General features: G+C 45.6%; 1 protein-coding gene and 1 pseudogene across 5 annotated transcripts in view; one reads left to right on the plus strand and one right to left on the minus strand.

Moving 5' to 3' along the window:
- Positions 1–15,837, minus strand: part of ASB14 (ankyrin repeat and SOCS box containing 14) — a 53,574-nt gene that overhangs the window by 15,758 nt on the left and 21,979 nt on the right. For 3 of the 5 annotated variants that reach the window (XM_063940857.1, XM_063940854.1, XM_063940856.1), the window contains 4 exons: positions 11,894–11,987; positions 7,736–7,894; positions 6,491–6,736; positions 4,641–4,812 (listed from right to left, as the gene is read on the minus strand). In XM_063940857.1, the coding sequence (XP_063796927.1) occupies positions 4,641–4,812; positions 6,491–6,736; positions 7,736–7,894; positions 11,894–11,987 (671 nt within the window). Of the gene's footprint in view, positions 1–4,640; positions 4,813–6,490; positions 6,737–7,735; positions 7,895–11,893; positions 12,026–15,837 lie in introns of all 5 variants that reach the window. The other 2 variants (XM_063940855.1, XM_063940853.1) reach the window with 1 other exon arrangement.
- On the plus strand, positions 1,704–1,823 carry LOC134964949 (5S ribosomal RNA; annotated as a pseudogene).

Raw genomic sequence — 15,837 nt, forward strand, 5'->3', positions numbered from 1 at the left:
ATCTGAATATGTAGACAAGTTTTTAAAGAACTATGTGAAAGACCTACCATCATATCTTAAAGACACGACATCAGTACTTAATATACTAAAAACAGTGAAATGGAAGGACACATACATCTGGGCGACGGTGGATGTCCAATCTTTATACACATGCATTGAACACTCAAAAGGCATCGCCGCATGTAGAGACTACCTAGATAAAGATCCTTCGTTGACTCCCATTCACCGAAATTTTATTTGCGATCTTATGCATTTTATCCTCAGCCACAACTATTTTAAGTTTTTAAATCAGTTTTACTTACAATGCTGTGGCACAGCTATGGGGACTATTTTTGCCCCAAGCTTTGCAAATCTTTTTATGGGATGTTGGGAAGAAACACATGTCTACAGTTCAGTTGTTTTTAAGGAGAAAGTGGTCTTTTATAAACGTTACATCGACGATATTTTAATTATTTGGGACGGCACCCCTGAATCTTTTAATGAGTTTTTAACAATGCTGGGAAATAACAATATGAACTTGACATTTACCTCAATTACCAACAGTAGGTCGGTTGAATACTTGGACTTGGTTTTAACTGGGGAATCTGGAGGCGTTACCACTAGGAATTTCATCAAAGAGGTCGACACGAACAGTTATTTACATTTTCGAAGTAACCATCTAGAAAAATGGAAGAGCAATATACCGGCCTCGCAGTTCTCAAGAATTAAGAGAAACTGCACAAGCACCAAAGACTGTGAAGATCAACTGGAGATATATAAGAGAAGATTCCAAGACAAAGAATACCCGGAGCCCATCTTGAATGAAGCAATAAAGAAGACAAGAAGTTTGAACAGAGAGGACCTGCTGAGGTACAAACCGAGAGATGAAATGAAGGACGCAGTCGCTTTTATCACCTCCTATAGTCAACATGAGAGGGTAATAAGGAATTCACTAAAAAAGCACTGGAACATTCTTCTGATGGATACAGTATTAAAAGATATCCTACCGCCCGAACCAACACTCGTTTTCAAAAAGTCAAGAAACTTGAAGGACTGCCTGGCACCCAGCATGATAAAGGAGAAACCCAACCAAAGGATCCCAATGCTTAAGTGTTTAGGATCTTATAAATGTGGGAAGTGTAACGTTTGCAAATATTTACATCGGAACAGGAAAACCTTCAGTGATATGGAAAATAAAAAGGAATATACCATTAAACATTTTATGAACTGCAATACAACGTCCGTGATCTACCTGTTGGAATGTGCTTGTGGGATGAAATACGTGGGCAAGACCAAGAGACCGTTGAAAATAAGGATCCAGGAACATATCAGAAACATTAAAAACAAGGTCGAAAGCCACACGGTCTCCAGACATTTCACAACACAACATAATTCAAATCCTGAGGACCTTACGTTCAAGGCGATTGAACATGTGGACCTGGGCGAGAGAGGTGGTGATCTTGCAAACAAGCTCTCAAGACGTGAAATGTATTGGATTTTCCAGCTGGGAACCCTGCAACCAACAGGTTTTAACGAAGGTTACGAGATTGCACCTTTCTTGTGAGGTGCAGTATCCTCATTTTTCATATAGTCCTGCTTTTCCACATTCACTCTAGCTCTCCCATACAATTATGCACTCTAATAAATGAATAAATTAATTAAGCTAACCTGATCTCGAGTGTTATTGAGCGATCGGATCTCCGGTGTAACGACGTCTCACACGTATATACAGTCATACCACACTGGTACGCCCAACCTCGTCCGATCTTGGAAGCTAAGCAGTGTATCGGGCCTGACCAGTACCAGGGGAGGGGACTACCTGGGAAGATCAGGTACTGTAGTGAGTGACGATAGGACGTTAAGCCACCTGGTGGGCGATCTATCAACACTCGGCATCCCTACGACTAAATGTGTCCTCTGACAAAAATGAATAATGATCATAATTAATATTTATTTAATGAATATAAATTTATAAATTTATAACTTATTAATAAATATGCAGTATACATACATGGTCTAAACACCTCCCCCTAATCCTAGATTCACCTGACAGAGCCCAGTCAGACATTTTTAACATATTACTGTATTATAGTTACATGCATATTCAATATTAGCCTATGGGTTGTTTAAATACTAATATTTTAATATTTTAATAATGACAACTGTTGTTTTATGATGGCAAAAAACACCAATATAAGGATCAATACCAAACTGTTTATCTCTTTTTCATATGGAAACGTTGCCATGGATATTTCCAAATGAAATTAATATGGGTCTCCTGAAACTACAACAAAATGGCCGCCGCAATTCCTTTGATCTCTATGGACTTTCCACACACGAAAATGGCCGCCGTGGAGGAGAAAACTGCTGACAAAATACGGAGGAGACAAAGCTGAACATACTAAACATGGACATAGAGATCAGGTCCCGCCGCCGGCGCATGCGCAGACACGGAGATCGGGTCCCGCCGCCGGCGCATGCGCAGATACAGAGATCGGGTCCCGCCGCCGGCGCATGCGCAGACGCGCACAGGAAGTGGGGCGGAAGTGCCCGAAGTCATGTGACCCGCGGCCTCCGTCACCGGAAGTGTGGCGGAAGTGCCGCTATTTAATGTATTAATCACTCTAAAACAGTATATTTACACTATTTGAACTTTTAAACCACTCGTTTTAGATGAGGATGTGCCCCAAATAACACCCATAGTTTGCAGTGATGTTTAACAACCACCATCATGTGTATCTTTATGTGAGACTCTGAGATTGAATCACCTGACCATCTGTGATGTCACAACTCCTTACCCAGTATGTAAGGGTATAAATAGGCTTAAGGAATCATTCTGTCCCTACCCTTTGAAGAAGTCATATGTGACGAAACGCGTTGGGTTCCCTGCACTGACCCCCTGCCTATTTTTTAAGCTAAGTCTTATCTCCTACCTTATATTTATATAATTTTATCTGTTGAAAATTTGTACTTTTATTTATTAACTTTTATATCTTATTAAATTTGAATATTTTTATATATATATTTTTTGGCTCATAAATTTAAAGATTTTTTAGTATATACTTTTTAAACAACACAGGTCGCCGGTACCCCTATCCCCCACTTCTCCCATATATATATATATATTGATATCCTTCATCTGCCTGCTCTTTATTAGAGGCCCCACTGTCTGAAGTGCCCCGAGCCCCCCATAGCTTAATCTGGCTCTGCTATAGTGTAATGGTGACCATTCATGCACAGATTGGGTTGTTTCAATGGAGCGAGACCAAGTTAGTCAGCTGAATGTAGCATTATAATTCCCTCCAGTTCATTTCATACCACATTACAATGAGCAGGTCCAGGGGCATAACTAGATATACTGTAGGCTACAAGGCAAAAGTTTGTAAGGGCCCCTATGTACCACCCAGTGGTGAAAAATGTGGGTATGGGTCATTAGGTCGACAGTCATTAAGTCGACATGTAGTAGATCGACATGGGATAAGGTCGACATGAGGTTTTTTTTTACTTTTTTGGTGTCGTAAACTTCGTAAAGTGACGGGGAACCCCAATTAGTGCACTGTGTCCCCTCGCATGGCGAGCGACCTTGCTCCGCTACCACTGCACTCGGCACAGGTTACCATTCCCAATTGTAGTCCACGTGGATCGTAAAGTATAAAAAAGTTGAAAAAATGAAAAAAGAAATGTGAAAAACTCATGGCGACCCTTTTCCATGTCCACCTAATGCATGTTGACCAATAGTGGTCGACCTAATGACTGTCGACCTAAGTCTTGTCGACCTAATGACTGTATCCCAAAAAGGGAACATGTAACTGTGACAGGGAAGGTGGCCCCTCTCAGCTCTGGGCCCCATAACAGCTGCACTCCCTGCACCTATGGTAGCTACGCCCCTGTATATAACACATGTGACTGTGACAGGGAAGGTGGCCCCTCTCAGCTCTGGGCCCCATAACAGCTGCACTCCCTGCACCTATGGTAGCTACGCCCTGTATATAACACATGTAACTGTGACAGGGAAGGTGGCCCCTCTCAGCTCTGGGCCCCATAACAGCTGTACTGCCTGCACCTATGGTAGCTACACCCTGTATATAACACATATAACTGTGACAGGGAAGGTGGCCCCTCTCAGCTCTGAGCTCTACAGCAGCTGCACTCCCTGCACCTATGGTAGCTACGCCCTGTATATAACACATGTAACTGTGACAGGGAAGGTAGGCCCTCTGAGCTCTGGGCCCCATAGCAGCTGCACTCCCTGCACCTATGGTAGCTACACCCCTGTATATAACACATGTAACTGTGACAGGGAAGGTGGCCCCTCTCAGCTCTGGGCCCCATAGCAGCTGCACTCCCTGCACCTATGGTAGCTACACCCCTTGTATATAACACATGTAACTGTGACAGGGAAGGTGGCTCCTCTCAGCTCTGGGCCCATAGCAGCTGCACTCTCTGCACCTATGTTAGCTACGCCCATGATTGCGCTTGTAGAACACAAGGATAGCCTATTGTATACTATACGTAGATATATTTGCTTAGCAGCCGAATGTTCCAGGAAATAGTTGTGGAATGTTGCAATGTATGTAACACACCTCAATCACACAACATTGCTATCATCCGCAAGAGTATTATCTGAGCGCTCGGCCTGGATAATACAAGCTATTACTCACAGGAGATGCCCTCGGTACGCTGCCCGGTGTATAGGCAAGTGGCCGGAATGCTTTGGTACATTGGCGTCTGCCCCGTACTCCATGAGCAGAGACACAGCATCTGGGTCACCAGCAGCTGCTGCTTCAAACAGAATAGATGCAGAGTCTGAGGCTTGTGCCATAACACTGGCACCTATAGGAAGGAAAGAGAGTGGCTGTTACTACCTTACTATCACACACACACACACACACACACACACACACACACACACACACTTTGGAGAATCCCATCTGTCCTTTTACCCAAGTTTAAATAATCTTTTATTAGCTCCCTGTATATGTTCTGTTAAATGATCAGATTTTCTGGGGTATTACTGTGAGTTGTGTTTTGCTGCATATATACTAAGCCTTGTTCCAAGGTGTATTTTATATCAATATATGCTCACGGTGTGTTATTGTGATTGTCACTGAAATCTTCTCTGAGTGATCACACACAATGAGTGATAGGCTGCTCCTTGCCCACAATCTTTTGCAATAAAATGCTTTACGCTGGCAGAAGGCCCAGGCACAACCCTCCTTTGGAAGTTGTGGGCACAACAGTATACACAGTGTTCATCATGTTCCCTATGTAATTGTTTGCTGCTGATTCATAATATGCATCTGCCTGTTTAAACTCTCCCGGAAGAGACAGCTGCTTGTCTATAATGCAGTCAGCAGCGTGAGAATCGCATTGGGGTCTTCTAGAGGGGAAGTAAAGGGGTTTTATTAGCAAATATTGGTGGTCATTCCGAGTTGTTCGCTCGGTAATTTTCTTCACATTGCAGCGATTTTCCGCTAATTGCGCATGCGCAATGTCCGCAGTGCGACTGCGCCAAGTAAATTTGCTATGAAGATTGGTATTTTACTCACGGCATTATGAGGTTTTTTCTTCGTTCTGGTGATCGTAATGTGATTGACAGGAAGTGGGTGTTTCTGGGCGGAAACTGGCCGTTTTATGGGTGTGTGCGAAAAAACGCTACCGTTTCTGGGAAAAACGCGGGAGTGGCTGGAGAAACGTAGGAGTGTCTGGGCGAACGCTGAGTGTGTTTGTGACGTCAAACCAGGAACGACAAGCACTGAACTGATCGCACTGGCAGAGTAAGTCTCGAGCTACTCAGAAACTGCACAGAGATGTCTTTTCGCAATATTGCGAATCTTTCGTTCGCAATTTTGATAAGCTAAGATTCACTCCCAGTAGGCGGCGGCTTAGCGTGTGTAATGCTGCGAAAAGCGGCTAGCGAGCGAACAACTCGGAATGAGGGCCATTATTTTTACCTTGAGATCTCCTTTAAATGCTCCAACACATCCGGGGAGCTGATTCTGAGTCCCAGGCTGTAGTTGCGGAAGCTTGATTTACTACTTTATGCTAATGAAAGATTATCCGATCAACCAATGCAGGGGTTTGTGTGTGTGCAAGCGGAAACCCATGCACCCATTTTACCCCACCTCAACAGCCATTATTAGTGTCAGCTCTTGGACGAGCCCCATGCTAGGTGCAAAAGATCGATAAGAAACTGACCCCGTACGTACGAATCATACAGAGCTTTAGCTACACTCCCATGACATTTCCACAAGTCAGGGTGATTACATTTGTCTCCGCCCAGTTCACACCCAAAATCGCCCTATTTCATGGGAAGACAGATCCATAACAGTTCCACAGGACAGATATATATGTTAAGATGCATAAATTCACATCTGTGCATGCGCTCTATACAAAACCTTGACATTTCCGCCCGGGAACAGAAATCCGTCCTACTCAAAATCAGCACCATGGTCAGCAGTCAAATGAATGAATCACAGGTCCCAGGCTTTATTAAGCCTCACACAGTTACCTTTCTGAATGAGGAGCTCCATAACATCAGTGTGCGCCTTCTGTGCAGCTAGAGCCAAAGGTGTAAATCCAAAGTTACTGGTAGAGTTGGGCTCCGCTCCTGTACGAAGCAGAAGTTCTGCAATGTCTTTATGCCCCAGTTTGGCCGCCTCGTGAAGAGCCGTCCTGTTATCGGTGCACAGTAAATTCACTTTGGCATTATGACGCAGTAACAGAGATGCGATATCGTAAGAACCATTGCGTGTTGCTGAAAGGAGAATGACATTTCTGCCAATATATATGTACATTCAACCATATTCATCAGTAATAATGAGTGTAAAAGTCCTACAGTATTGAAATGAGGTGGCAGAAATAGCTTACAAGTTTAAAATAATTTAGGGCAGATGTACTAAGCCTTGGTTAGAAATAAGGCAGAGAGAGATAAAGTACCAGCCAATCAGCTCCTAACTGCCATGTTAAAGGCTGTGTTTGAAAAATGTCAGGAGTTGGTTTGTTGTTATTTTATCTCCGTCCACATTACCTCTCTCCAAGACTTAGTAAATAGACCCCAAAGTACCAGCCAATCAGCTCCTGTGTATGTGTTATGCGCAACGTATTATGTTTACAGATGTGTAGCATGCAGCAAGGTGTTCCTGACAATAAAACTCATATGTTTCGGGCTAGTTGTAATTTTTCCTTTAGTTTGTAGCCTCTAAGAAGCAGGGCCCTCTCCCCTCTGTATTCTCTATGTAATTAGTTAGGTCAGCAATCTAAGCATTGCAGTTATGTAGTTATGTTCTTGTCTGTACCATTTTGTACATAAGCACTGTATTATAAGTTTTATTCCTATGTACAGTGCTGCAGAGCTTCTGTGACACCATATAAATAAAATATAATAATAATTTTATATTGTTTTATAGTTTACATACAATTCTTATTAAACAATGAGGAATTCGGGGGGTTGTTCAAGTTTGTTACCAAACCAAAAAAGTTAGCAATTGGGCAAAACCATTTTGTATTGCAGGTGGGGCAGATGTAATATGTGCAGAGAGATTTAGATCTGGGTGGGTTATATTATTTTTGTGCATTGTGAATACTGGCTTCTTCATTTCTACACTACCATTTAGATTTCAGTTTGAACACACCCCACCCAAATCTAACTCTCTCTGCACATGTTACATTTGCCCCACCTGCAGTGCAACATGCTTTTGCCCAATTGATAACTTTTTTTTGGTTTGCTAAGAAACCTGAATAAGACCCAAGGTACCTATAACAAGTGGGGAATCCTCTGAATCATCCTTTGCATCAGGATCACAGTTGTTGGACAGAAGGAAGCTGACGTTGTCCAGCCTGCAGTGGATCACCGCTAGAAACAGGGGGGTTTCACCTTTCAAGGTCTCCTTCTCCCAAACACTGTAACTGGAGGCTGTGGCAAGGTGGGGAAAATATAATCAATACTGATGGACATAGATCAAAGGATAGATTTGCTAAAGCTTCTAAAAGAGACAAGTGATGGCCAATCAGATTCTGTCAAGCATGTTCTAGAATGCAATAGAAAAATTATAGCTAGAATCTGGTTGGTTGCTATGGGCAACATCACCATTTCTTTGTTTTAGAATCTTTAGTAAATCTACCGCCTGATCTCTCTGCCTGCTGAAAGGCATTAGCAATGCTGCACCTCCCTTACATCTGCTATCTCAGTACTTTACCAAATATAACTTTACACACACTTTCTAGCACTTCTCTAGTGCTGCACCTGCTCTTTGCTGCATGAGATTCTCTGTCTCCAAGGCCTTAAATGACCCAATACAATGCATCCCTTCCAGAAGCACATAACCTGACACAGGGGCGTAAGTTTGTCCCAGTTGCCCGGAGTCAAGAAAAATATTGGTGACCCCCCTATATATATATATATATATATATATATATATATATATATAGCAAGCCTGCAGATTCTAGCTATATGAAGCTACTACAAAACCGTTGCTACTGGGCAGATCTTTGTAGGGGTCCAGCCACACACTACATAGATCTGCTCAGTCACTCACAGTGCTGATTATTTCTCTGACAATTAATTTGCAAGTGTCATACCCAGGATTAGAACCCACAACCTATTACACTGGAAGCATGCACCTTACTGATGGAGATATTTGCTCTTGCATATGAAGTATGAGAATTCTAACTATATGAAGTTACTTGTAATTGTCAGAGAAATAACTTCATGTAGTTAGAATTCTCATGCTTCCTTTATAAGAGCAAATAGCTTCATCAGTAAGGTGTCTGCTTCCAGTATATCTATAATAAAGAGGGTGTGATTTGTAAGGTGTAGTGACTAGTGGGGAAGTCGGCTACGGAAGAGATACCGGCTGCTGTCAACTAACTTAATTGATTAATGTCACTGAACACACAGAACCGGAGGAGAAGTACCCCCCTTCAGAGCAGGAGCCCGGCGGCAGTTGACTCCGTTGCCTACCAGAGTTCTGCCTCTGACCTGACCCCATAATTCATTTCACCAACCCAACTTATTAGCACTTTTTTATAACGCCACAAATTAATTAACGTAAGTACATTTGCACAACATAAATTAAAGCTTTGTGTATATATAGTCACACTGCACATGCATATAGCTTGATTGTATTGAGTTGAACGAATTTCATACATGCGGCCCCCTGCACGAGGAGAGGTAGATTGTGTTCATTTATACACTAGTTTTCACTTTGCACAAAGATGGGTATAACTCAAAACAGCACCATGGCAACATAAGCGGGATTTCACATTGTTTTTATGCACAAGCAAACAGTGTATATTTACATTCAACTCAAAATCAAGTTTTCAGTGTATGGGGCCCATTTATCAATAATCGGTTTTGCATTGCGATCTGGGCGTGATATTTGCACCCAAAATATAGCATGCGCGGCGGCCACTGCTGATAAAGGTTCCGGGGGAACCCTCTGCTGGCTAACTGGGCCTAATTCAGATGCGGTCACAAAGCGTCTACTGTATGTAAACCGGTCTATGTTTCATATTGCACATGCATCTGAGTCGCAGTGCACAAGCCCAGCGAGTGAAATGTGATTGTGATCGCAACGAGGGATTAGTTGCAAAGTGAGTGACATGAAGACAGCGTTTGGGATGGGAACGGGGAGTGGTCGGGTAAACACAGGCGTGTCATGGCCATTCAGATGGTGTTTTCTAGACATGCATAAATTAGCAGTTGCGATCTTGCTTGCTACTGGGGAGCTGTCTGTGTCCCGGGAGAGCAGCTCAGCGTGTGCGTCTTCAGAGGTACTCAGACTCTGCGTCATGACCAGATTTTCAGCAATGGTACCGATGTATCAGCAATTATATGCCGTCAGACGAAAATGATGGGGCAGCAGCAGCAAGAACAACCACATCTAAATTAGGCCCATTATGTGAAGTGTAGCCAGGGGCGTTTCAGCAGAGGAGGGGGCCCATGTGCACCTCGGGGGTGGGCCCCCTACTCTGTACGGCGCTGTAGACTCCGGCATTGTGCCGGAGTCTACTGGGCATGCACAGGTCTCCGGAAACATGGCGCCCATAATGATCTGGAGACCAATTTGGCTACTACGCATGCGCGGTGGCCATTTTGGTTGGGATTTTCGACTCAGGAAAGGTAAGTATTAAAATGGGTGCAGTGTGTGCGGTGTGGGCACCCCCTGGACCCAGGGGCCTGTGTGCACCACACACATTGCACCCATTATAGAAACGCCAATGAGTGTAGCCTATACGCTACACCTTGCTAGTTGCGGGGGCCAAGCTTGGGAATGGTTTGCGTTCTGGAGCTGGAGAGATCACATAGACATCGGAATTCCCTCAGTCATACATTAGCGTGATACTAAACTGGTGTTTTCAGGGAATAAGCCGCAAATATGTAATGATAAATGTGCCCTTAGATCACACTACAGCAGGGCTCGGGTACAGGAACAAGGGGAACGTAACCAAATCCAAGGAGGTTCACACAGTGATGCCGGTGGCTGCACAGGGGAACATTTGTGCACCTTAGTAGCTGACTCAGGTTCCCAAGACCCTCCAAGAGGCTTAAGCCCAGGTAATTGATGTCCCCCTCCTCTGCACCTCTGCCCTACAGGTATCCCACATCTTATGCCTCAATCCCTTGTTGTTTTTAGATTGTAAGAACATATGTGCAGCGCTCTTACTCCCAGGGGTGTAGCGAGGGTGGCTCTGGTGGAGCACAAGCTCCAGGCGCCGGAAAAGTTAGAGGGCGCCCCACAGAGCAGGAGGAGGAGGAGCAGAGGAGGCGCACTCGGACTCTGAGACTAGGTAGGGAACAGGGCAGGCAGAGGCGACAGCAGGAGACACTGACAGCCAGCACATGCTGGAGCTCTCTCTGCCCCTCAGGCTGTTGCAGAGCAGCTATTTTTGTTCCTCAGGCAATTCTGGGACATTATTTTCATTGAGAAATTGAGAGATTATCAGATTTTGGGAGGGGGTCAGTTTAGGGGCATTATTTTCAGTGAAAGATTGGGGGGATTATCAGCTCTGCGGGAGGTCACATCTGGGGTATTATTTTCATTAAGGGATTGGGGGGTTTTGAGGTCAGGTCAGTTGAGGGGCATACACAGTGTTTATAATTTATTTGAGTTAAAAAAATAATAATAATTGAATAGAGCTACTTCCATAGTGGCTCTTCTGTGGTGTGACATGTATAAGGGGCTTTACCATGGTGTAACGTGTATAAGGGGCACTTCTGTGGTGTGACATGTATAAGGGGCTTTACCATGGTGTAACGTGTATAAGGGGCTCTTCTGTGGTGTGACATGTATACGGGGCTTTACCATGGTGTAACATGTATAAGGGGCTCTTCTGTGGTGTAAAATGTATAAGGGGCTTTACCATGGTGTAACGTGTATAAGGGGCTCTACTGTGGCATAATATGTATAATGAGCTCTACTGTGGCATAATGTGTTTAAGCGGCTCTACTGTGTGGTGTAACATGTGTAAGCAGCACTACTGTGTGGTGTGATGTGAATAGCGGATACTACTGTGCGGTGTATGATGTGAATTGTAACTATTATGTGTCCACGCCCAATATTCTGTATTTTTGTACCTGGGGGCACCCAAAGGAAACTTTCGCAATGAGCTCTACAAGGTCTAGAACTGACCCTGTCACCAATTTAAATATTGTTTCTTTTCAAATGTAACATGCCATCATATGTTGGCCAAGCCACCAATCAGTACAGGGGAGGGGGCGTCAAAACATACCCTTGCTCCGGGCACCATGGCACCTAGCTACACCTCTGCTTACTCCCATTGCTTTTCCATGTTGTGCAATAGTTATAACACAGTCATTGCACTGCTTACTTTACTGTCAGTGCTGTGAGAAACTCTTTACAAACATATAATACTAATGCATTGTGAAATATACACTGTGAAATGTTCTCACATTTAAATGTTATTTCCAGAATGAGTTTTTCTCTTTGAGCGGCAGCCTCATGAAGTGGAGTCCAGCCTCTGTCATCGGCCTCCCGAAATGCTGACTGGTGGGCACACAATTTTGTTAGTGTCTGTACATCACCTGTGAGATGGCAAATAATGCAAATTATAATGAAGGAATTAGAAGCATTTGAACATTCCTGCAGTGTATAATACTATGAGGGAGATGTATAGAAATATAAATATACTAAGATGAGAGTTCTACTTAAGATGGGATGTTGCCCATAGCAACCAATCAGATCCAGGTATTATCTTCTAGAAGGTTCTACATAAAATAGAAGTAGAATCTGATTGGTTGCTATGGGCAACATCCCATCTTAAATAGAACTCCCATCTTAGTAAATTTACCCAGTGCCGTAACTATGTATTTTAGCGCTGTGTGCAAGAAATGGCATTGGCGCCCCCCCCCCCACATGCAAGATGGGGCAGTGCATGCCGCAGGCGCGCAAAAATATATAGGGGCGTGGCTTCATGGGGAAGGGGTGTGGCCACAAAATAATACCAATTCATGCTACGGTGCATAGTAGTCACCATTATTCAAATTACGCTGCACAGTATCGCGACTACACCAGGTAGAGCCCTTTTTTACACATTACGGCAGACAACGTCCCCCTTTTTACACATTATTTCAGACAGCATCTCCTTTTTACACATTACGGTAGACAGCGTCCCATTTTTTACAGATTACGGCAGACAGCGTGCCTTTTTACAGATTACGGCAGACAGCGTTCCCTTTTTACACATTACGGCAGGCAACGCCCCCTTTTTACACATTACGGCAGACAGCGTCCCCTTATTACACATTACGGCAGTCAGCGCACCACTTTTTACACATTGCGGCAGACAGCGTCCCCTTTTTGCACATTACGGCAGACAGCGTCCCCCTTTTTACACATTACGGCAGACAGCATGCCTTTTTACACATTACGGCAGACAGCGTTCTCTTTTTACACATTACGGGCAGGTAGGGGCGTATCTACCCATTGGACAGGATGGCACTCGCCAGGGGCGCCAGCCGAGCAGGGGGCGCCGCCTGACGGTGCCACCCTCGGCCAATGGGAGGAATACCTTAAGCTGTAGTGTATGGCAATACATGCTGTGCCGAGCTGCCTGTGCATTGCCTGTGATGGAGGGTGAAGGATCGCTCAGTAGCCAGGAGCTGGAGCTGGTGTCCGGCACCGCAATGTTCTACAGGGAAGAAACTGAAAATAAACTACAACTCACAGCAACCCTTGCTGCCGGGAGCTCCCGGCGGCAAGGGCTGCTGGAAGCTGTCGTTTATTTTCAGTTTCTTCACGTAGTTTGGTGCAGTGCCGGACACTGGTGCTAGCTCCTGCCTGCTGAGCGATCCTCCGCCCTCCATCCCAGGCAGCTCGGCACAGCAGGTATTGCCAGACACTACGGCTATCTGCTGGGATGCTGTGGGGTGGGGATTAGGGCTATGTGCTGTGTGGGGAGGCTATGTATGTGCTGGGAGTGGGGGAGACTACTACTATGTGCTAAGGGCAGACTACAGCTATGTGCTGGGAGGGGGATGGGGACTATGGCTATGTGCTTGGGGAGGTGAGGGGCTATGTGCAGGGAGGGGGACTATGGCTATCTATGCTGGCAGGGAACTATTGTATTTGTTATGTGATGGGAGGGAGGTGGGGACTACTGTATGACTGTGTTGGGAGCATAGGCGTGCGCAGGACATTTTATTAGGGGGTGCACGATTAGAAGGGCGTGTTTAGCACCGCCTATTGGGCATGTCTAACATCACCTAATGGGCGTGTCTATCACCACCTATCAAGCGTAGCTACCACCACATATTGGCACTCAATGCAAACTAAATAATATAGAGAATTGATGCATATATATATATATATATATATATATATATATATATAGATATATAGATATAGATATATAGAATACGTTTAATATATGTTCAATTTCAACTTGTCCTCCTCCAAGAGGAACGCTGTATTCTGTGGCGTTGGCACATGATGAGGAGAGAGAGTGTGGGTGGGAGTATGAGTGGGCATGCACGCGATATGACATCATCACGACACATCCCGCAAGTTAGAGGAACTGGGAGTAGGATTACGTCAGTGGTGCTGCACCATAAAAATGAATGACAGCCAGACTGAGCGGAGGGGGTGGCGGGCGCAATGGGCGGGAGGACAGAAATGAGCACACTCGGCGATTGCCGATACTGCAGCAGTAGCAGGTGTGTGTGAGGGGGTTACAGACATTAGTGGGTGCCTATGCGCACCAGGCACACCCCCTGCGCACGCCTATGGTTGGGAGAGGTGGAGACTACAACTATTGCTTGGAGAGGTGGGGAGGCTATGGCTATTTACTGGGAGGGGACTATGGCTATGTGCTGGGAGGGAGATGGGGACTATGACTGTGCTGGGAGGGGGCAAATAACTATGTGCTGTGTTCTGGTGGGGGCTATGGCTATGTGCTGAGGGGGGCTACATCTATCTACATTTGAATAGGAGAGTTAGGTAGTGCCAGTGCTGCAAGTATGGCGGTACTGCGTACCGGTAAGAAATTCCCAGCCGGTACGCAGTAGCGCTGGGCCGCCACCTTGCAGACACCGTGGAGAGAGGAGAGCACAGCATGTGCCTGTCCTTTCCTGCCCCCTTCAGTCCGTAGACCGGCAGTTTCTCCCCCCTTTGAGTTCGACAGCTGCGGAGGCGTGTACTCAAACGCCAGTTTGTGAGCCAATCAGAGCTCGCGGACCGGTGCCAGAATCTGAGCTACAGGCCGCCGCCGCAGCAGGACACTGGACTGAGGGCAGGAGAGGTGTGTGCTGCGCGCTCCTCTCCCCGACAGCAGCAGCAGACAGTGCCGGCCCCAGACAGCAGCAGCATCAACAACGGTGAGTTGCACTGCTGGAGGAATATCTGCCACTGTCAGGGCATATCTGGCACCGTGGGGGGGGGGGGGGCAAGTGTATCTGGAAATGTGGGGGCATATCTGGCAACATAGGGGCTTATCTGGCAACGTGGGAGAATATGTGTATCTGGCATTGTGGGGGCATATCTAGCACTGAGGGGCCATGTGTATCTGGAAATGTGGGGCATATCTGGCACTGTGGGGGCATATGTGTATCTGGCACTGTGGGGCATATCTATCACCGTGGGGGCATATCTGGTGCTGTGGGGGCATATGTGTATCTGGCACTGTGGGGGCATGTGTGTATCTAGCACAGTGGGGGCATGTGTGTATCTAGCACAGTGGGGGCATGTGTGTATCTGGCACTGTGGGGGCATATGTGTATCTGACACTACTGGGGACATATCTGCATCTGGCATTGCATTATTGGGGTCATATGTGTATCATGCCCCCATTTTCATTGGCCACGCCCTATGTGGCATGTGACCACACCCATGTTTTGTGTGTGCACGCGCACACAGTACCACTAAGATTTTTTTTCTACTTGCACCACTGGATAGTGCGCTGCACTGCACTTCTTTGCACTACTATTTGATTATACTACCTGGCCTTGGGTGGCATTGCGTCCTCAGCCTGGCCAGGCACTGCTGATGTCTCCTCAGTGTTAGAAGAATTACTGTGTGGGCATAATGTGTAAAGGGAACTGCTACTGTGTAGGCATGATGTGTATAAGGGTTATTACTCTGTAGCGTCATTTGAATTGGGGGACCTATTGTATGGTCATGCTCCTTTCACAGAAGATCCATGTCCCTTTTTTGCACACGCACTTCCCTATTTCATATATGGAGGGCGCCAGTCCCTTACTTTGCCAGGGGCGCCCGGACCCCTAGATACACCCCTGCGGGCAGGCAGCGTCCCCCTTTTTACACATTATGGCAGGCAGCGTCCCCTTTTTACACATTACGGCAGACAGCATCCCCTTTTTACACATTATGGCAGACAGCG

This window comes from Pseudophryne corroboree, chromosome 9, assembly GCF_028390025.1.
Source record: "Pseudophryne corroboree isolate aPseCor3 chromosome 9, aPseCor3.hap2, whole genome shotgun sequence".
Lineage (NCBI taxonomy): Eukaryota > Metazoa > Chordata > Amphibia > Anura > Myobatrachidae > Pseudophryne > Pseudophryne corroboree.